Source organism: Perca fluviatilis, chromosome 14, assembly GCF_010015445.1.
Source record: "Perca fluviatilis chromosome 14, GENO_Pfluv_1.0, whole genome shotgun sequence".
Taxonomy (NCBI): domain Eukaryota; kingdom Metazoa; phylum Chordata; class Actinopteri; order Perciformes; family Percidae; genus Perca; species Perca fluviatilis.
The window spans coordinates 5640666-5663928 of record NC_053125.1 but is presented as its reverse complement, the minus strand read 5'-3'; the positions used below and the strand labels follow the sequence as shown (position 1 = coordinate 5663928).

The 23263-nt window shown below is 42.5% G+C and overlaps 1 protein-coding gene across 1 annotated transcript in view; it reads right to left on the bottom strand.

The window, feature by feature from the left end:
* alox12 (arachidonate 12-lipoxygenase) overlaps positions 1-16195 on the bottom strand; it is a 31823-nt gene extending 15628 nt beyond the window's left edge. Inside the window, exons 1-5 of the mRNA XM_039823380.1 lie at positions 15838-16195; positions 5405-5551; positions 4928-5129; positions 3788-3869; positions 3556-3678 (exon numbers count right to left, since the gene is read on the bottom strand). Of these exons, the coding sequence (XP_039679314.1) occupies positions 3556-3678; positions 3788-3869; positions 4928-5129; positions 5405-5551 (554 nt within the window). The 5' untranslated portion in view covers positions 15838-16195. The remainder of the gene's footprint in view (positions 1-3555; positions 3679-3787; positions 3870-4927; positions 5130-5404; positions 5552-15837) is intronic.
* Positions 16196-23263: the final 7068 nt, after the last annotated feature.

Below are 23263 nucleotides of genomic sequence, written 5' to 3'. Positions count from 1 at the left end.
GGTTAGGCGGATGCTGCAACTCCTCACTCCCTAACTATAAGCTTTATTAAAGAGGAGGGTTTTCAGTTTAGTCTTAAATGTGGTGACGGTGTCTGCCCCTCAAACCCAAATTGGGAGCTGGTTCCACAGGAGCGGAGCCTGATAGCTGAAGGCTCTGGCCCCCAGTCTACTTTTAGAGACTCTAGGAACCACAAGTAGCTCTGAATTTTGGGAGCGCAGTGCTCTAGTGGGACAGTAAGGTACTAAGAGCTCTTCTAGGTATGATGGTGCTTGACTGATCAAAAATAACTCCTAGATTTCTGACAGCAGTGGTGGAGGCCAGGGCAATACCATCCAGAGTAACTATATCTTTAGATAATGAAGTGACGTTCGGAGGTGCTTGGGTCCCAGCACAATAACTTTGTGTTTTGTTTGAGTTTAACATCAGGAAATTGTAGGTCACCCAGGATTTTATATCTTTAATGCACGCTTGAAGTTTAGCTAACTGACCACTTTCATCTGGCTTAATTGACAGATATAATTGGGTGTCGTCTGCGTAACAGTGAAAGTTAATTGAGTGTTTCCTAATAATATTGCCTAGAGGAAGCATATATAAGGAGAATAGAATTGGTCCAAGCACTGAGACTTGAGGAACGCCATGGCTAACTTTAGCATACTTGGAGGGTTTATCGTTAATGTTAACAAATTGGGATCGCTCAGAGAAATAGGACTTAAACCAACTTAGTGCGATTCCTTTAATGCCAACTAAATGTTCCAGTCTCTGTAACAGGATTGTATGGTCAATAGTGTCAAATGCAGCACTAAGATCTAATAAAACAAGTATGGAGACAAGTCCTTTGTCAGCAGCATTTAGAAGGTCGTTAGTAATTTTCACCAGTGCCGTCTCTGTGCTATGATACATTCTAAATCCTGACTGAAAGTCTTCAAATAGACTATTCCTATGTAGAAAGTCACACAATTGATTAGCGACTACCTTCTCAACGATTTTGGAGATAAAGGCAAGGTTAGATATAGGTCTATAGTTAGACTTCAGGATCGAGGGTGGTTTTTTTCAGAATAGGTTTTATCACAGCTATTTTAAATGACTGCGGTACATGACCTGTTAATAAAGACATATTGATCGTGTCTAGTATTGTGGTGTTAACCACGTGTAGTGCTTCTTTAAGTAGCCTCGTTGGAATGGGGTCTAAGAGACAGGTAGTTGGCCTTTAAGAGACCTTTAACATTAATTGTTGAAGGTCTATAGATAAAAGCAGCTTAAGTATGTATCAGGTCTTATCGTTCTCTCCAGCCTTCCTGCGCCCAATGGTGAGCAGTAAGAGGCTGTGGGCAAAAGGTGATGAATTTTATCTCTAATTGTTATAATTTTATCATTAAAGAAGGTCTCTGGCGATGGAGTCACCAATTACTGTGGTTTGGGGGGAAAAGCGTACGAGGAGTGGGGGGGGTGTGGATGGCCGGTGACAGGAGCAAAACAGTCAGTGTCGGTTACAGATGGACAAGGAAAAGAAGAGGAAGATTGCTTACCGTTCGGTTGGGGAGATTGTTTTTGAGGAACGTTGTCATTTGGCCGATCCAGGCAGTGTAGGCCACCGGATCGTCTGGCTACTGCTTCCCTCACAAGCTTTAGCCGCGTAGCAGCGGTCCTCTTCTGTGACGACGGCTGGTCAGTCGGCTTTGAAGCGGGGCGAGCCCGGCAAACCACATCGGCCGCTACTACTTCCGACTCCGACAGGGCACTGAAACAGTTGGAGAGGCTGAGGGCAGGAGGCGATGGAGCCCTACTCGAGGCTCTCTTTTGGCCGCAAACCACTTCAGTCCAGGGTGGCTTGATGACCGTGTCGAGCAAGAAGACAGACGTTGGCAGGCGGCTGGGTCCCATAGCGCAGTATCCTGGAAGGCCGCCGAGAGAGATGAGATCCGGAGCGACTGATTATGAGCCACATCCAAGCAGGCGGTAAACAAAGCATCTTTGGTCTTTAAGTCCTCGGAAAGTCGACGAACATCTTCCTTGAGGTCAGCAATTTCTTTCTTTGCGTTCTTTAAAAATGAGGAAATTTTGTGGGGGAGTGGTGACTTGCCAGGTGTAGGGGCAGCCATGGAGCTAGCGTTGGTTTAGCCGGTTGGTCTAGTCGTGATAAATTAGCGAGAGGCTAAATGCTTACTACATGTAAAAATGTATCTTTGGTTTTTTAAAAACACTATATTAATATAATAGAAACTAGGCTATAGAGCCGATGAGTAGGAGAGTGAAGGCAGCTGCCGGCTTCCTCTTTCACGCCGACTGCTGTCGCTTGTGGATGACATCCACGTTGTGATGCGTTATTACCACTGTTGTAATGTCTCATTATGTCTCATTCGAACTACAGATCCGCTACCCGATCATTACGACAGCGGACAATTCCGCTTCCAACCTGTAGGGGGACCGAAGCGGAAAAGTGCTTTAGTGTTGCTTTAAGGCCCTGACACACCAAGCCGACAGCCAAGGACTAGTGGCGACGACGTCAGACTGTGGCGTTGCCTCTCATCAGCCCTCGTCGCCCTTGTCTAGGCCAAAAATTAGCACTGGAACACACCGCCGACACTACAGCCAACGGCCAAGTGCCACATACGTTCTGCGCCTGTGTGAGAGAAAGTAACTCTCCATACCTGCAGGCTGCGATAATCTATTCGTCATTCAACAGTGGAAACCAGATAACGTTGCTATGATACCCACAATCGTTTGCTCGAGCAGAGGCAGAACCGAACAGAGCCTACGGTCCCTCTGCTTCACTCCCCGCCAGGAAGACAGCAGACACTGGGAGATGGTTAACCGGACTGTCCCTCTCCCGGGCTGTCATCTGTTCTCTCAGCAAAGAAGTCTCCCTACAGTTGGAGCGGAGCGACCGAATGGCCCGCTGCTGGCTCGTTAGCTAACGTTAGCTTGCTAATTTCATCTACCTAACATGCCTTCATCATACACTGGTTACTGAAAATTTGCCATTTAACTAATTCAAAGCTGGCTTGCTTGCTATTGATAGGTGGTAATTGTTTAGCAGTGCAGAGGGTGCAGAGAGAGAGGTCTATTACGGTCTTTATATTAAATATGTTGGTATGGGATATTAGTTTATTAACGTTTATTTTGTAATGTGTGGGTATGAAGAGATCTTTAAAAAGACATGTTATTGTTGGAATAAATACACAAGTACTTATGTATATCTTGTTGGACGTTTGTCATCTTGTGGACATGATGTGCAAAAATAGTTATTCCAATCATTTGAACCTGTGTGTTTTTTTAAAAGGAACATTCGAACATAATTTTTGACAGCTCTCGTGTGTATTGGATAGATCAGATGAGATGAAAAATGAAAGGAGCCTTGTGTGTGTTTCTGCCTTTCCTCACTCTTGTTTTCAAGCCGAAAAAGGCCGACGGTCGCCGTCAGCACAACTAGGACTGACAGCCAACGGTCGGCTTGGTGTGTAGCGAATGAATTGTCGGTGCGGGGTCCTCACAAGTATTAAAAAACAAACGTGTGTGTGTGTGTGTGTGTGTGTGTGTGTGTGTATACCACCTACGCATAGTGTAATGAATGTTCAAAGTCGCTCCTCTTCTCATTGTCAAAGCGGGCATCTTGGGGTAAATCTGCTTCTGTTTTAGCGTCGATACATCTGGGGATCCCTGGAGCCCACGTCACCCATCTGAATGACAGAAACACACAGCAAGATACAAATATTAATACATACAACTCTTCAACACATCCTGTCTGGAGAGTGAAGCTGTATCTTTGTGTTGTTATGTGTTTCGGACCTGTAAGTGGTCTGTCTCTCCTGCAGCTCTGTCTTCCTGTGTGCCAGCAGCAGAGGTAAGGAGTCGTCCCTCAGTGTCTTCGCTACACAGGCAGGAAGAGAGAAGGGAGACAGGAAAGTGCACCTTTAGCAACATTTCAGTTTTACAGGGGCTTAGGATCACTGTCCTGTCCCCCCTCCCCCTCCGTCCCTCCACGACAAGGGCATCTTCCATTTTTCCAATTTCACTTTTTGTGAGGAAAAACTTACTTGGTACTACTTCAAGTTTTGGCTGGGGTTATGCATGGAATGGATGTATTATATTAATTATCAGGCCCCCAGGAATTGTGCTCAGCCTTGCAGACAATTTTTGTCCAGTTGCTACGCGCGATATTGCTAAAAAAAAAATCCCCCTGCGGCCCAAAAGGATTTTCCTCGTAGGCCTCTATTGTAAAAGAGACATCTGTAAAATGCTGCGAGGGCACCTCAAACTGCAAACAAGGGCGATTATGACTCTTTCTATTCTGAATTTTTGTATCCATGGACTTTATATTTGAAGAACTTCTCTTGAGCCGAAGCAAGTGATATAAAAAACCCTGCAAAAACCTGAAGGCTTAGAAACTTTTTTGGCAGATGTGCCTTTATGGTGAAAGGGAAGTAAGGGTGTTGAGGTCGGGGGGGGGTGGGGTGTTTAAGTAGCCTAGCATTAGCCATACCGTCCCCACAGTTTATTGGCCATTAGCACCATCTTTCCCTAACCTTACCCACGCTGTAGCTGCGATGGACATTCCAAAACTTTGTCCCGCCTTTGTTCCAAATAATAATTTCACGCTAAAATGCATACTAACTGTGCACTGTTCCTCTGAGTCTACACTACTTTATCCATCTCAGCACAGGCTGGTTCATAGCAGGTTCAGTTGGACAAAGGATTATAAAACAGCTGAATGAATGATCAGTCCACACAGCAGGATTTGCTGCTTTTGATGCTTGGCTGTCAAAAGAAATTTGAATGGCACCCTGCAATGTAAGAGCTACTGCCCTGGATAACTAGTCTGGCACCGACCAGCTCCACAGGATCCTTTTGGATTTGGTTGCCTTGCTCAACGGTACCATTACAGCTGACCATTAGGGGTGGATTCTGAACGCTTCTAATCTTTCCTACCTGTTCCCTCTCTTATCTCCACCTTGACGTCTCCTATGAGCCAGCGGTAACAAGGGAAAGTCAGCACTTTGTCGCCGCCTGGAGGCTCCACTGTGACGTAGCGACAGAACCAGTTATCTTCCAACCAGTACCTCTGTTTCTGCAGTCTGACCAGTAGAAGGGAGCCTAAATGTGAAGGACTGGTCACCTTGTACTGATCCACCTGACGGAGATGGAGGGATGGAGAAGCAGAAAAATATTAAATCATACCTGTGATCACTATTTAAAGAGATGTACCGATATCGGTATCGGAAAAGCCTCCGAAAAGCCTCCGATACCAACTAAAATGCTGGTATCAGTAGTACTCAAGTTCTTGAGTTTATGCACCAATCTGATACCACGTAATTTTGCTCCAAAGAAAATCTAATTTAAAGTAGTCTATGTTCTTTAATTTGAACACACATCAGTTTATTTTTTTAGCTTATTATTCACACTTACTGCTCCTCGACAGAAGTCAAGTCCAGGGTTGTCCAGCAGGGTGCGTTCACTCTCTCCTTTCTCCCCCACCAGGGTCACGTAGATGTAGTTGTTAGTGCCTGAATACTCTGATGTTCCAGTTGCTACTGTTACAGTGTAGACTTCCATCTAAAGACATAAACACATAACAGCATGTTTATAACCAATAGTTCAACTGACAACATGTGGGTGCTTGAAGGCTACTACAGATGGGCTGAAGCTGTCAACCCATAGACAGTGAAAGAAATGGACACAGCGACGCCATAGCCTATTGAGTTAATTAGAAGCACTTTTCCGTTGGACGCATTTTTGTCATTTTGCGTGTTGAAACTGCACCAAAAAACGGCAATACCGCGTCACTGGGTACCCAACAACACACCCCGCCAAGCATGAAGTGGATAAGTTCTGGATAAATGGCTTTACCTACACCTAACCCCCTTAATCCTACAGAGCTGGTTATCAACTGACTCTCTGGCTTCACCGAGATCAACATGTCAACAGCGCAGCATTAGTAGTTAGAGAAGATGATCATGGTGATATCTCTGAGGAAGCCCACATATTTCTACAGTAAATGTTGCACTCATTAACTTATGTTTACAAATTAGAAGATTTCATAAGAATTTGCGAAGGTCTTAGGAATCAAGGTGTTCCTCAAAATGTAATCATCTGTAGCTGTCACATATTGTGTGTGGGCGCACTGACGTGCTGATATGAGTGTCTTTCCCTAGTAATAATTTGAATATCATTTTCAAAGTAAGCAAATGTTTACAACCACACTGATGCAAAAGAGCAAATGATGCAAAAGATAAGGGGTCTGCAACACACAGAACAGTTGCAGGACGTGACTCAGAGCTGCAGTTGGCATCATGAGAGCTCTATGCACGATAATAACATTACTGTAGCACAAACAGTAGCTTTTGTCATGAGAATGTTGCAGTTAGGTATTATTCACAAAGTTAAATATCTTTTTTATAAATTAGGCTTGAATGGATAAATGTTGCTGTTACCTTTGTATTCACTTTGATATTCTCATTCTTCTCTAAGCCCTGAGTACGAAGATATTAATACCGATGGTGGATATATTTTTAGTATTGACAAAAATTAATTTTGACTTGTCTCTGTAACACATTTACAGGTTTTAGGCTCAGACCAACTCCTTTGTCTATTATTCAACATTTCCAATCAAACTGGAGCCTTAAACCCGGGACTGAGCATGCACTGCGTGCTGTTTGGGCAGTGTGTTTGCAGCTTCCAGGCGCAGTGTGTGTGTGTGTATGTGTGTGTGTGTGTGTGTGTGTGTGTGTGTGTGTGTGTGTGTGTGTGCGCGTGTGTATATATACACTGTAATAGCCCACAGTGTAAATACAGCTGGTTGCCTGCAGATACAAAAAGGACATTGATATATGGCTGTTAGGCATACTGGGATTTGTGATAGCATTAACAGAACATCAAATCCGTGAGGGACCTGATTAAAATCTTAATAAAAAAAAAAAAAATCCTCATCCGACGTTTTCCTTACCTTCTGGACTTCTGAGTGCGCAAGACAGTTTGGTTTAATTCAATGGAACACGAGTCAAAACAAAGATACTCCATTGCAGACTGGAGCTTGGATCTTGGAACGTGGTCAAACGGACACTACACTTGTGGTTTAACATTTAAACATGAATTGTACACCGGCAAACATGCTGGGACTCTTGTTTTCCATCAAGTACAATATACGGAAAATATCATTTTATTAGGGCACGAGCACGAAAGTGCAAGGCCCCAACGGTGCCTTGCACTGAAAGTGCGAAGGAACCTATTGTTTTTCGTCAGATTATTATTATTTTTCCGAGTCCTTTGTTGCATTTTTGAGGGCGTTAGTATGCACGAAAACTCACAAAAATTTGCACACGTCACAACTGGTGAAAATTGCAAAGTTCTGTAGTGATTGGGCTTGGGCGTTGCCAGGGGGCTCCATAGCGCCCCCTAACGTGCGCCTTAAATTAGACAAAAGTAATAAGTTAATACACCAACTTTTGAGGGAACATAGATCTCATCTTGAAGTCTATGGTGCTATTTTTCGAAAAAATTACAAAATTCAAATATTTCCGAAATCTTGGTTTTCGTGAAAAAATCTTCATTTTACGAACACTTGTTTGAGGACTTTAGGATGCACGAAAAATCTCAAACTTTTGCAGCCATGTGCAGAATATTAAACTCTTTCATCTGAATTCACATTTAGGCTTGGGAGTGGTACGGTTGCTTTATAGCGCCCCCTAATTGGTTTTAGCACCTGGGCACATTTATGACGGCCTCATTATATACGAAAACTCACAAAAATTTGCCCCCACATAAAGACCTGGGAGCTTTGCGAGACTGTACAGCGATTTGGGCCATACCTGTAAGCGGGCTCCATAGCGCCCCCTAATGCGTGGAAGGCCTTAACTTGGACATAGTTGCTCCGATCGTCACCAGACTTAATACACATATTGCTCTAATCATTGCAGACATATTTCCCATTTACCTTCATTAGCTCCGCCCAACCGGAAGGCAGCCATTTTAAATTATGCATATTTCAGGCGTTTTACATTCTTTCGAACTCGTCCTAGGCCGTGATTTCAAACTTCTTGAATCTTTGCAGGTAGTATCTGTTGACACTCATGACGAAAAGTTATCCAGAGAATTTTGATAGTTGAAATAACGCGCAAGTTATATGAACTTCCTGTCTAAACAGGAAGTTGCCTTATCGTGGCAACAATTATTCGGATTGCCGCGAAACTTGACAAGGTTGTTCCTCATGGCCAGTTTAGCATCTGTGCCAAACCTGGTGGCAATCTGCCATTAGATTGCGCTGTTTTGATTTTTTTAAATTAGTCAGCAAAATATTGATATATGGGAAACATACTCTGTCTAACTACTCCTGGGGCGGGAGTCCGATCGGCACGAAAACTTGCATATAGACTCAGAGGACCCTCATGAGAAAAAGTTATCAAAAGAATATTGATAGCTAACACAATGCGCAAGTTACAGAGGACCAACTTCCTGTAGGTGGATGTCGAAACAGGAACGGTTGTATCTTGCGCACGGCTATTCCGATGGACATAAAACTTAAGACAGTTGTTCCTCATATGCCAGTGAGGTTGTGTGCCAAATATGGTGTCAATCGGCCTTTAAATGGCGCTGTTGTCATTTTTTTAATTAATTAGCAAATTTGCTTTATGCGAAACCTACTTTTTTTAACTCCTCATAGAGCGTGAGTACCATCTGCACAAAAATGTATGCGTAGACTCTGTGGACCCTCCTGACAAAATGTTATCAAAAGAATTTTGATAGCTAACACAATGCGCAAGTTACAGAGGACCAACTTCCTGAAGGTGGCTGTCGAAACAGGAAGTTGCGTATCTCACCAAGACTTATTCCGATTGCCTCCCAAAATGACGCAGTTGTTCCGCATAGGGGCTTGAGCATCCATGCCAAATTTAGAGTGAATCGGCCATTAGATGGCGCTGTTAGAATTTCTTTAATTAATTATTCACATTGCGATATATGGGAAACATACTTTGTCTAACTCCTCCTAGGCCGTGAGTCCAATCTGCACGAAAACTTGGATATAGACACGGTGGACCCTCTTGAGTAAAAGTTATCAAAAGAATTTTGATAGCTGCAACAATGCACAAGTTATGGAGGAACAACTTCCTGTAGGTGGGTGTCGAAACATGCACGGTTCTATCTTGGCAAAAGTTATGCCGATTTACATGAAACTTAGAATGTGTGGTCTACATGTGATGTTGCATTTGCCAGTACCCCCCGGGGCAAGAAGCGAGGGCCCGTCATCGCTGCTTGCAGCTTTAATTAGGGCCCGAGCACGAAAGTGCAAGGCCCCAACGGTGCCTTGCACTGAAAGTGCGAAGGAACCTATTGTTTTTCGTCAGATTATTTTTCCGAGTCCATCGTCGCATTTTTGAGGGGGTTAGCATGCACGGAAACTCACAACAATTTGCAAACATGTCACAACTGGTGAAAATTGCAAAGATTCAAAATAATTACTCATATGCACCACTAGGTGGCGCTATTGCAGAAAAACCCGCGTTTGGCCCTATAACTCCCAAGCCGTACATCGCACATTCAAAAACCATATATCTTCGCATTCCCTGGATCCAGCTGAATCTCCTGATATAGGCCACGCCCATTTCCGCCTAGACTTTTATGCGTGAAAAATGGCGATTTATTGAAAACCTACTTTTCCGAACTCCTCCTAGACCGTGCGACCGATCTGCATGAAACTTGGCAGGTAGCATCTCTAGACGGACCTGACAAAAAGTTATCCAAAGAATCTTTATAGGATAAAAATTGCACACATTACGTACAAACAAATGTGTGTAGCTAAGTATGAAAACACCAACTTTGCCATATCTCAACCAAAATAATTGCTATTAACGCAAAACTTAAGATTCTTGTTTGCCATGACCCTCTGGAGGTGCCCCACACATTTTACGAACATTGGCCACTAGGGGGCACTACAAGTACATAAAGTTTATACCTCGTGAACTGCTCATCCGATTTTTACAAAATTTGATGGGTACCACCTAGGGCCACTCATGAGGCCACCCCTATAGTAAGGTACGGACTGGTCAAAGTGGGCGTGGCCTATGTGACCCTAATTGGTTTTTGCCCTTGGGCACATTTTTGACGGCCTCAATATATACGAAAACTCACAAAGAAATTGCCCATATAAACACCTGGGGGTTTTCGAGGACTGTACAACAATTTGGCCCATTCCTGTAAGCGGGCTCCATAGCGCCCCCTAATGAGTAGAAGGCCTTAACTTGGACCTAGTTGCTCCGATCTTCACCAGATTTAATACCCATATTGCTCTAATCATTGCAGACATATTTCCCATTTACATTCATTAGCTCCGCCCAACCAGAAGGCGGCCATTTTTAGTTATGCATTTTTCAGGTGTTTTACATTCTTTCGAACTCGTCCTAGGCCGTGACTTCAATCTTCTTGAATCTTTGCAGGAAGTATCTGTTGACCCTCATAACGAAAAGTTATCCAGAGAATTTTGATAGTTGAAAAAATGCGCAAGTTATAGCAACTTACTGTCTAAACAGGAAGTTGCGTTATCTTGACAACAATTATTCCGATTGCCCCGAAACTTGACAAGGATGTTCCTCCTGGCCGGTTTAGCAACTGTGCCAAAGTTGGCTGCAATCGGCCATTAGATGTCGCTGTTTTATTTTTTTTTTATTTAATCATCAAAATATTGACATATGGGAAGCCTACTTTGTCTAACTACTCCTGGGACGTGAGTCTGATCGGCACGAAAACTTGCATATACACTAGGAGGACCCTCGTGACAAAAAGTTATCAAAAGAATATTGATAGCTGAAACAATGCACAAGTTATGGAGGACCAACTTCCTGTAGGTGGGAGTGGAAACAGGAATGGTTATATCTTACCAACGGCTATTCCAATGGACACAAAACTTAAGTTGTTCCTCATGTGCCAATGAGGCTGTTTGCCAAATATGTCGTCAATTGGCCTTTAGATGGCGCTGTTTTAATTTCTTTTTATTAATTAGCTAATTTGCTTTGAGCGAAACCTCCTTTTTTTAACTCCTCCAAGAGCGTGAGTCCCATCTGCACAAAAATGTGCACTTAGACTCGGTGGACCCTCATGACAATAACATATCAAAATAATTTTGATAGCTAACGCAATGCGCAAGTTACAGAGGACCAACTTCCTGTAGGGGGCTGTCGAAACAGGAAGTTGCGTATCTTACCAAGACTTATTCCGATTGCCACCAAATATGACACAGTTGTTCCGCATAAGGGCTTGAGCATCCATGCCAAATTTAGAGTGAATCGGCCATTAGATGGCACTGTTAGAATTTTTTTTATTAATTATTCACATTGCAATATATGGGAAACATACTTTGTCTAACTCCTCCTGGGCCGTGAGTCCAATCTGCACGAAAACTTTGATATAGACTCGGTGGACCCTCGTGACTAAAAGTTATCAAAAGAATTTTGATAGCTAACACAATGCGCAAGTTATGGAGGAACAATTTCCTGTAGGTGGGTGTTGAAACATGAACGGTTCTATCTTGGCAAAAGTTATTCCAATTTACATGAAACTTAGAATGTGTGGTCTACATGTGATGTTGCATTTGCCAGTACCCCCCGGGGCAAGAAGCGAGGGCCCGTCATCGCTGCTCGCAGCTTTAATTTTCATTGTTTTTGTGGCACCACTTATTAGTCTGTGCCTTCATGTAGTTGCTATGACTATGAAATACTGCATTGCATTATGCAATTGTATATGAGCACAATATAAAAAAAAAAAAAAGAAGATTTCGACACAAGGCCCTTCTGCAAGACAGGGCCACACCATTGGCTAATAATTTCCCTGTCAAACATGCAATGAATTATATTTCCAAAACCAAGTGAACCAATTCTGTGAGCTACTGAATTGTGTACAACGTACAAATATTTCGTTACTGTACTTTTACTCCACTACATATCCACTAAGCATCTCCCTTACTCGTTAGTACAAAATAAAATCAGCAGACATTTGTGACACTGCAAAAAAGTATTGCTCCTAGATTGCAAGTTAGTGTACGCTCCATTCAACTGTTGGTGACGTCATGTTTGTTTGTTGTAAATTGCCAAAACCATAGGCCAAAACTAAAGAAGAGGAAGAGGAAGCATACTGTAATAATGGAAGTACCTGATGCAGGCGCTGCCGCCAGTCTAACAGACGAGGGCTGATAAAGATAACCTTACCCACACAGAAATGTTTGCGTATGTTGAAGTGAAAGATCCTTCCTCACACGAAAATGAAAATTCTGTTTCTGCTTTTCTCTTTGTTGATGTCAGCTCTCAAAATATGCGGTGTTTGGGACTTTAACTTGAGGGAATTGTGCCTGGAAAGTCCTGGGAAAGACTTTGAATTTGATGTTTAAGAATGAGTGGAAACCCTGAATAGTATGCTTTATTAATATAAGGAAGCCACAATAAAGTTTATAACCAACTTTTTTGCTTTTACTTCTTATATGAATGCATTTAATATCTGAAAATTACTTTTGAAACTTAAGTACATGAAATATACGATACTTTATGACTTTTATTCAACTAATATTCTAAAAGGTGACTAGTCATAAGATCCTTTTTGGGAGTAGAGAATTTATTAGTATCGGTTTCAAGTACTTTGCAAGACAGACTTTGGTACAGAGAAATAAATCACAGAGATGTCCCTGGGTCGCAGACAACTTGGCAGTTGAATGGAGGTCTAAGACAGAACAAGCCAGAGCATGTCGATACCTTTGACCCAGTAGCTGCAACAGAAGTTGATGAAGAGCAGAGATAGGGAGGGGTAGATGTGCCTACGGCTACACACCCTCCCCCGTCATCAAGGCTACACTGCTACTCCTTTTCTAATTAGGGCTGGGCAATACATCGGTATTATATTGACATCGATATATGAGACTAGATATTGTCTTACATTTTGGATATCATAATATTGTAATATGACACAAGTGTTGTCTTTTGGTTTTAAAGGCTGCGATACGGTAAAGTGATGTCATTTTCTGAACTTCCCAGACTGACTTGCTGTTCTACTCATTTGCCTTTACCCACTTAGTAATCACTACTTATTTATCAAACATCTCATTGTGTGAATATTTTGTGAAAGCACCAATAGTCAACCCTATTATTTCACTGCAATATCAACATTGATTGTACAGTTTATGGTAAAAAATATCGGGAAATTGGATTTTCTCCATATCGCCTGGCCCTACTTACTTTTTGGTACATTGTGTATTTCTTCAGGGAACTGATTGCAGCATAGCTTTCATACAGTTGAAACCAGATATTTACATACACTTAAAAAAAACCCACAAAAACTTTTATTTCTTTACTGTCATACATTAAATCAGAGTAAACTTTTTCTGTTTTAGATCAATACATATTAACATATTTTTTGCATTTGTTGTTGTTCAGAATTGAGCGAGGGAGAATTTTTATGTATTTTTTAAACTTTATATTTAGTAATTTAGTATTGCCGAAACTTGTTTCACAGACCCAAACGTTTTGGGTATCCTTCCACAAGCTTTCTACTACAATAGTTTGCTGGAATTTTGGCCCACTCCTCTTGACAGAACTGTGGATACATATAAAGGAACACCTCAAACACAGAGCCTCTTTCTTTGACATCATGGGAAAATCAAGAGAAATCAACCAAGACATCAGGAAAAGAATTGTGGACCTCCACAAGTGTGGCTCATCCTTTGGTGCAATTTCCAGATGCCTGAAGGTCCCACGTTCATCTGTTCAGACAATAATACGCAAGTATAAAAAACATGGGAATGTACAACCATCATACCGCTCAGGAAGGAGACGGATTCTGAGTCCCAGAGATGAACGTTTTTTGGTGCAAAATGTGCGAATCAATCCCAGGACAACAGCAAAAGACCTTGTGAAGATGCTAGCTGAAACTGGTAAGACAGTGTCATTATCCACAGTAAAACAAGACCTGTACCACCATGAGCTAAAAGGTTACTCTGGGAGAAGAAAGCCATTACTTCAAAACCACCATAAAAAAGCCAGACTACAGTTTGCAACTGCACATGGGGACAAAAATCTTAATTTCTGGAGACATGTCCTGTGGTCTGACGAAACAAAAATTGAACTGTTCAGCCATAATGTTAAACGGTATATTTGGAGGAAAAAGGGCGAAGCTTTGAAGCCTCAGAACACCATCCCAACTGTGAAGTATGGGGGTGGTAGTATAATGTTGTGGGGCTGCTTTGCTGCAGAAGGGACTGGTGCACTTCACAAAATAGATTGCATCACGAGAAAAGAAAATTTTGTGGATATATTGAAGCAACATCTGAAGACATCAGCCAGGAAGTTAAAGCTTGGGTGCAAATGGGTCTTCCAAATGGACAATGACCCCAAGCATACCTCCAAATTAGTTACAAAGTGGCTTAAGGACAACAAAGTCAAGGTATTGGAGTGGCCATCACAAAGCCCTGATCTCAATCCCACAGAACATTTGTGGGCGGCACTGAAAAGGCGAAGCGAGCAAGAAGGCCTACAAACCTGACCCAGTTACACCAGTTCTGTCAAGAGGAGTGGGCCAAAATTCCAGCAAACTATTGTAGAAAGCTTGTGGAAGGATACCCAAAACGTTTGGCCCAGTGAAACAGTTTCGGGGCAATTCTACCAAATACTAAGGAAGTGTATGTATACTTCTGACTTTGATGAAAGTGACAAAAAAAATACATAAAAATTCTCCCTCGCTCGATTCTGACATTTAACAAATGCAAAAAATATGTTAATATGTATTGATCTAAAACAGAAAAAGTTTACTCTGATTTAATGTATGACAGTAAAGAAATAAATGGGTTTTTTTTTTTTTTTTAAGTGTATGTAAATATCTGGTTTCAACTGTATTTAGAATGCAGACACTTAAACAGATGGCGGGGGCGCCCGGATAGCTCAGTTGGTAGAGCCCATATATAGAGGTTTACTCCTCGACGTAGCAGGCCCAACTCCGACCTGCGGGCCTTTGCTGCATGTCATTCCCCCCTCCCTCTCTCCCTCCCTCCCCTTTCATGTCTTCAGCTGCCCTGTCAATAAAGGCCTAAAAGCTCCCCAAAAAAATTATCTTAAAAAAATAAAATAGATGGAAGACCTTCACTAAAGTGCACTGTAAAGTAAAGAGGGAGTGATTTCAGAAAGAGCCTTGAGCAACTTTATTGTCAGTTTACACCATGACATGCCACACCAGTCCGGGTGTAGCAACAGCATAGACCGATATATAAAAGATTTCTTCAACCTGTTGTTTTCAAAAGGAGGGGCTCTAGATGGCCCATTGGTTAACAGGTGTTTGTCCGCATTCTCTGAATAAAATAGGCAGTCAGTAAATATAATGTTAGCAAGTCTGCGCATGCTGTTTTGTTATTGCTGTGAGTTGCTTTTTGAGCTTGCAACAGGTCCGCCAACACCATCATATATTTACCTTTGGGGATCCAAGCAATAATACAGGCTGCTCCTGCATTGAGCCAACCCAGTGGGGTTACCAAACGCATGAATGTGATGAAACTTGTTTTCATAGCAGTTTCAGCCAAGTGCAGATGGTGAGAGCACACACATCCACAGGTTCCAGATGTTCCTGTAAACTCACCGAGACTAGTCTAGTAACATTGCTGAGTTACTTCAGTGCAATCGCTTTCATCAGCATCTTAACAATAACATCATGGATACTTCTACATGGCTGACAGGACAGCAGCTGCCAGGAATATTAGGCTTTAAAAACAATTGACGTATCTTTCACACTTAAGAGTAAAGAGCATTTTTTGAAAAACATGGAAACAAAATGTAGCCTTTGTGGGGTGTTAGAACCCAAGTAACAAGCGAAAAAACACTCACCTTAATGCAGAAATGTGTTCACAGCTGAGTATCAGATTCCAAAGAAGAGGAGGGTCCTCTTCTTTTTCTCTAGGTTTCCTCTGGCTCCGTTTGTAGGCTATTCTGGCACTTTTCTTTTTTTCCCCCCTTTTCCCTGTATCCTATTTCTTCTCTTTCTCTCTCTTTTTCTCCTCACAGATCTGTAAGTTCAACAGTTATCTGGTTAGCACGGCATTTCTAAATGCAAGAAATCCTCCTCTGATTCTCTGGTTGAATCTTTCGAGCAGTTTGTTTCTCTAACACACTCACTCCCACTCTCTTTGACTTCACAGCTCCACTGACTGACTCTCCCTCCTCTGCTGCTCTCAGTCAGTCCTTTGTGCGATCTAACCTTGCAGGGAGGGAGAGAAAGTTGCAAAAGGAAGTTGGGTCAATACCTGGGCTGCACAGATAGGGCTGTGAGATAGCACTCACGTTACACACAGCATACCAACTGTTTTCAAAGATAAACATAAAGTGAAGTGAAGTAGTACACCAATTTTAAGTGATTTGGCAGATTTCTGGCTGAAGTTTTAAATGGTAAAAGTGAAAGAAACTGTACAGTCTTTTAACCAGACCTACAGTGGGCCAATGCGGTGAGACAAAGGGGGAAATGGCTTGGGCTGCCAATATATCAATGTCCATACTTTAAATATCTTTCAGTGCGTTGACCCATTTATTTCACGTCAGTGCATACTCACCACGTAGCACAGGTATATTTGAGTTTGTCCATCATTTCAGGTAGGTTTCACTCTGCTTTCCAACTAAACACTAATAAGACTACACCACTGACAAGCCACTAAAACAGTGAAAAGCTGTATGCTTTCCCCTTTGCCACACACCTTTATGCTTGCCGGTGACAATGCTCCACCCAGTGATCAAATACAAAATTGCATAAGCATGGTCACCAATGGGATATATAAACAAAACGAAAAGCAAAGCTATATAATGGCTCCTAACAGAAACATTCCACTATTTTGTAGGGTTGTAACAGTTTGAATATTGGTACCGAACTGTCACAGCATGCTGGTCAACGGTTCGGTGCACGCAGAATACACAGTTGCTGCATCTCATGTTGCTTAAATTGCCTCCTCGTGTCCTCCACTTGCCTCCCTTCCTCGTGGGAATCATGGGTGGAGAGAGGCAACGAGAAAATGTGTTGTAGAGGGATGAGGAGTCCTTTCCTCTGAAGCGTCCCAAGAATTCGCCCGCTGTTTGGGTGGAGTTAGCAACTCCTTCAGCTGCACGGCTACCGGGAAGGCAGCTCTCGTGTATCCTCGCCTATAGCTCCTATTTAATTTTTCATAAATTTGTATCAGATTTTATCCCCCTAACCCTAAAAACTGTTGTGGGAGGATAGGGCTTAAATTGAAGGGGAATGTAGGAACACAACACCTAATTTTGAAAAATCTTAGAAATGTGGGAACATAGGGCTGTGGGAACATAGGGCTGTAGGAACATAGGGCTGTGGGAACATAGGGCTGTAGGACCATTGGGCTGTGGGACCATTAGGCTGTGGGAACATAGGGCTGTAGGAACATAGGGCTGTGGGAACATAGGGCTGTAGGACCATTGGGCTGTGGGAACATAGGGCTGTAGGAACATAGGGCTTTGGGAACATAGGGCTGTAGGACCATTGGGCTGTGGGAACATAGGGCTGTAGGACCATTGGGCTGTGGGACCATTAGGCTGTGGGAACATAGGGCTGTGGGAACATAGGGCTGTAGGACCATTGGGCTGTGGGACCATTAGGCTGTGGGAACATAGGGCTGTAGGAACATAGGGCTTTGGGAACATAGGGCTGTAGGACCATTGGGCTGTGGGAACATAGGGCTGTAGGAACATAGGGCTGTAGGACCATTGGGCTGTGGGAACATAGGGCTTTGGGAACATAGGGCTGTAGGACCATTGGGCTGTGGGAACATAGGGCTGTAGGAACATAGGGCTGTAGGACCATTGGGCTGTGGGAACATAGGGCTGTAGGAACATAGGGCTGTAGGAACATTGGGCTGTGGGAACATAGGGCTGTAGGAACATAGGGCTGTGGGACCATTGGGCTGTAGGAACATAGGACTGTGGGACCATTGGGCTGTAGGAACATAGGGCTGTGGGACCATTGGGCTGTGGGAACATAGGGCTAACCCCACTTCCAGTTCAGCCGAGAAGCTATCAAGTAAGGTCCCTGAGATGTAGCCATTGTAGTAGTAATATTAGTACAGATACATGTAATGTGGAACCAAAGTTCACAAGCGTGAGTTCCGCCTGCCTGGACACTTTTAGCTGTACGCCATTTGCAACATGTGCTGAGGTTAGTGCAGTGGTTCCCAAACTTTTTTCTGCAGGGCCCCCCTTTTAAAAGGTCAAATATTTTTGTGTTAGTTGTAAATTTGGTGTAGCTTCCTTGTCTGCTTTACGTTTACCTGGCAGTCCTTTCCGAACTTGTCATGACCTTGCTAGCAGTGCAGCAGAATCATGCATCAGTTATTTATATCTAGCCTGTTCTAACTCCGGGCCCTCCAGTTTGGGAACCACTGGGTTAGCACAACACGCTAATTGGCGTGCAATCCGGTCAAGCTATTTCGAGGACAAAAAAAAATTTAAAAACTGGAAGATTGGCCTATGGGTGTGTTGCCTTTGCTCAGCTGACGCACATTCAAAAGGCATCACTCAGATGTGCCATTAAACCAGGATGATAAAGGTTTGTTTAAATCAGTGTTCGAATTACGTGGGAGCCAGAGGGAGCTGAGCTCCCATAGAGTGAGGACTGGCTCCCATGAAAGCACCAAAGTAAAAAATCTGAGGGGGTCTCTCATATCTGAAGGTGTCTGCCATATGTGGCATTGTAATTTAATCTTAATCAACGCTTATCATCCATCCCTGTGCGATCTCTTACCATTAAAGACGTTAAATTAAAATATAGGCTACTACGGATGTAGACCTGAGCCTACCCTACGCTCATGAACGCAGCATGACTGCACTGCACTTCACCACCATGCTTCACCACCACACCACCAGGCTACGTGAGCAAACCGCATATCGATTTCACAGCACTCGCAAGTCTGAAGAAGTGACCTTGCTTTTAGCTTAATGTGCTTTTGAGGTAAATACCAATACATATAAATATCACTGTCAGTTATGCCACCGAAAAAAAGGTCACCTGCGCCTAATTCATTCGGCCCTGACAAGTTTCGGTTTTACCACCAAAAAACAAAAAATAGTTGCAGATTTAGAATCAGAAAATACCAAGTCCTCCCAGAGTTGTGCCTTTTGTCATTCGTTTTGTTTTCAATAACTTTGTAAACAGTGGCAGTAAGCCAACAGCTACATACAAGGAATGTGGCACCAAGATAAATGATGCCGAATCAACAACGTCGGACTTCATCAGGCATCTCAAAACGCACCTAAATAGGTCAGTCACACACTAATGTAAAAGAAACGTTACATTTAGCATATATCGTCATATGTAACAAGCTAACCATCGCAAAGTGCTGTGCTAATGCTGGGAACTGGCAGATTGTATCTTCATAGTTAGTAGTTGCTGAGCCTCAGACATCCATGGCGCACAGGAGGCGGGACGCACGGATCCATCTCCCAAGGAACAAACGCTGTGTCGGGGGGGCAAACTCATGTGATGCGTAATTGATCCCGTGAATGACTTGTAGGCTATTAAGTGTACAAGCTGCACCGGTCCACCAAACACTGGGTCTTAATTCTGCACATATTTCTGTTACTGTAGTTCTGCTTACCATTTCATTATTTCATCCATGCGTGGCGCAGCGGATCCGTGGGCAGTGTCCCCTGCCGTGGAGACGCTGGCCTCACTAACCTCTGAGCCTACTAACACTTAGAAAATAACTGGCATTACATCAGTGAGTTCAAACTGCTTATCGTGCGTAATTTGGACTGACACTGAGATGCAAGTTGTTCTGTAGCCTAACTGGTGTGGCGCTGCCACTACTCTCTTGATTCCCACTTCGACATTAGACATGTTTTTGAGTGAAAGATACGTTATATTTAGCATATATCATCACAGGTAACAAGCAAACCATCGCAAAGTGTTGTGCTAATGCTGGGAACAGGCACATTGTATCTTTATAGTTGTATCCATATGATGTGACAGACTTATATTAATATTTCACCAGGTCCGTGAGCTAGAGGGATGTGTTAAGTAGACCCCATAAAGTTATCCCACAGCTGATTTTAATACTGTACTGTCTGGACATGCTTTTAATTCAAGATTTATGGGACAGATCAGATGGCCAGAGACTTGAGACTGGACTTGGACTCGAGCTCAAAGACTTGAGACTCGACTTGGACTTCCAAAAAATGACTTGTGAACATCTCTGCTGTGCGCATATACTGCGCAAAAGCGCCACTCACGCCTAGGTTATTTAATTGTATAGCCTTGTTAGGCTATGTGCGGGGTGTGCCAACTTTTTTTTATGAGATAGAGAGACCCCCTTAAAGACAAAAAGATAATTCGAACACTGGTTTAAATACAGCCAAGGTGGAACTTATTTAAAAACTGCGCTGTTTATTTAGTTTTATTTTCTATTATTCTATGTATTTTGTATTTTCAATTTTATAGCGTAAAAGATGCTTTTTAGTTTTAAAGCCTTTGTGAACTGTTGCCTTTTGCTAAAGTTTTTGTTCAGTGTTCAGTGTTCAAAATGTTCCTTATTTTCATAATACAAATTGTTTACCAAAGTTGCTATGGTCTGTTTAAAATAAATGAAGTTATTTCATTTTTCATTTCAACTTTTTTTGATTGCAGGTGGAAATACTGAACTAAATATCTCTTATCTTCAAAAGAACTTCCCATTTTTCTCAACAGTGTGAACATTTGATAAAATGAGAAGTTATGTAAGGGTTATGTAACATCACCTTATCCTCCAGATAATGATGATGTAACCAGCCCTGACACACAGCTGTGTTGTAACCCTAAAGACTGTTCAGGATGTACATGTCTGTGGGAATTTCATGAACATTCTGTTGACAGTGTGAAAGTATGAACATACAAATTACTATGTACTGGTTGCTTCCTCTTCTGTGTGTAAAACAAACCAAAAATGCATTAGAGTTTGGTTAGGTTCATATAGGGGATTCTTTTTTGATGGATTCTGCCAGTGAGGGGAGACAGAAATGGGAATGACGTACTCTCTTTTCATAGCATTTGTTAAAAGCCTGGAGGTAGTGATTTGAATAAGTTATTGGGGATTGACTTTCGGCTGAGACCTGGATTGAAGAATATTGCTTTAGTCTAAATAAGGAGATAAAATCTTGCACGTCTTTTTCTGTAGATGTTCAGATAAGTTCCTCAACTGGAGGAAGCTTAGTTAAACCATCAGACAGATGACTACTAATGGAACTAGAAGTTTGAGTGCCAGAACAAAGGTATGTCAGATTTGAATTGGTTTAATTGTTAAACGTCCTGTGCCATCGGGCTCTTAATATCTGAAAGACGGGAGCAGATTGGGGCTACATTAGCAGTGTATGCCAGGCTTTAGGGGGTAAAAGAGCTCTACTGTATATCATCAGCATAGAGGCACACATTATTATCCAGTCCATGAGAGGTCTACTCCAGTGGCAGCATATATTGTGAATCGAGATCAAGACTGTACCCAAAACTAATCCCTGGGGGACACCATAGGTGAGAAAGCAAGTGTGGAAAAGAGCCCTCTGATTACAAACCTGTGTTTACAGTCTATTTACATAAACAAAAGAATGTTCAACTGTATCAAAAAGGGCGTGAATTGCGTAGAATTACAATAGAATGGCAACCAGAGGATCATTGGTGTCCAGGTATTTGGAAAAGCTTGGCAGAACTGTGAAGATGAGACATGTTATATAGAACACTTTAACACTACACTATAACACTTACATGCCAATACACAACGTACTCAACACGTTCGATGCTGCCATCACAGATTAGACAAAGCATGACATGGACCATTGACTGCAAGTGATCCGAATCCAACATAGCCAGGCGTCTTCCCCCATATGCTACGATTAATTTACAATCAAGTATTTTTTTTCTCCCATCAGTCTCCAAAGAATACCTAGATAATATGTTAAAGATAATATGTTTAAGATAATATGTTTTTAGTATGGATGTCCTTAGCATTTGGGCAGATCCAGGCATATTCAAATAGATCTGTATCGTAAAATGAAGCCAATCAAAATTGGTTCATGCCACCCCTGCATAAGTCAGGGTCTCACTTTGGCCACCTCAGTCCAAAAAAATTCTATGGACCTATCTATAGAAATACACCGCTTAAATCTTTCCCGGTATCTGGAATTTAACAGCAGCTCCCTCCTCTCTCTTTCTTTTCAGATCTCATCCAGCTGCGATATTTAGGTTTCTACAGATTTTCAATACAGTTCAAGATTCATGCCCTGGATGTGTTCCTTAAGCACATTGAGAGACTTTTCCCAAAGCCACCCTTGTGTTGTCTCAGCTGTCCAACTGAGGTCTGGATACTCTGAATCACTATTTGGCTCTATTCAATGTTCCATTTGTGCTTGGCCGCCTTTGTGCTTGGACGTTTTGGGACCGATTGGCGGGGATTTGCTCTGGACAAAAACGCACACGGCGATAAACTGGCAAGAGCTAATGACGTTTAACCATGTATCCGGCTAATTTAAATATCTCACGTTACAGTATTGTGCGTTAACTTCTTATATTGTATGTGGCTTCTTTTGCGGGGTGCAACTGTTCGACCAAAACAAGTCCCTTCCAGAGACTATTTAGCAGTCCGGGATCCGCCACCCAAGACGATTGGGATTGGTTTAAAGAAATGCCAACAACCCTGAGCGGTTTTTTTTCCCCTCCTATCCAGGAGTGTACGCTCCTGTTGCCAGACCTTCCTTCACAGTGCTGTGGAGATAGGTCTGGCAATGTGAGACTAGGGGAGAGCTGATGAAGAAAGAGAGAAGGCAGACAGGGGAGAGAAGGTTGTGGTGGATAGGGGAATTTGGATTAGTGAAAGAGCTCCAGACACTTTGTTATCTCATAATCACAACTTAATTTGTTATCTTAAGGTTTCCTTTTCTTTGTATGTGTAAACAGTCTCATTATTACGATCTCTCTTTTCTTATCGGTCATTCTTCTTATCTTATTCTTATCTTATCTTGCTAATGCACAATGAACTACAGAGGCCTGTTGCCTGGAGATAAGGAGACATTCAATTCACATTCATGAAGAAAAACAATGAGATGGTTGTCGTTTCAGGGGAAAGAGAAGGGGATTTTTTAGTACTGCTGACGCCTCACTAATGCAAAACGGAAATGAAGAGGCTGCTCACAGCCACATGAAATTTAAATAAACCGAAGAGGTTTGTGAGAGAGACCGATATGTTTAAGGTCAGTGGCATTCCAAAGTGGCAGTTTGGCTGACGTCAATGGGTGC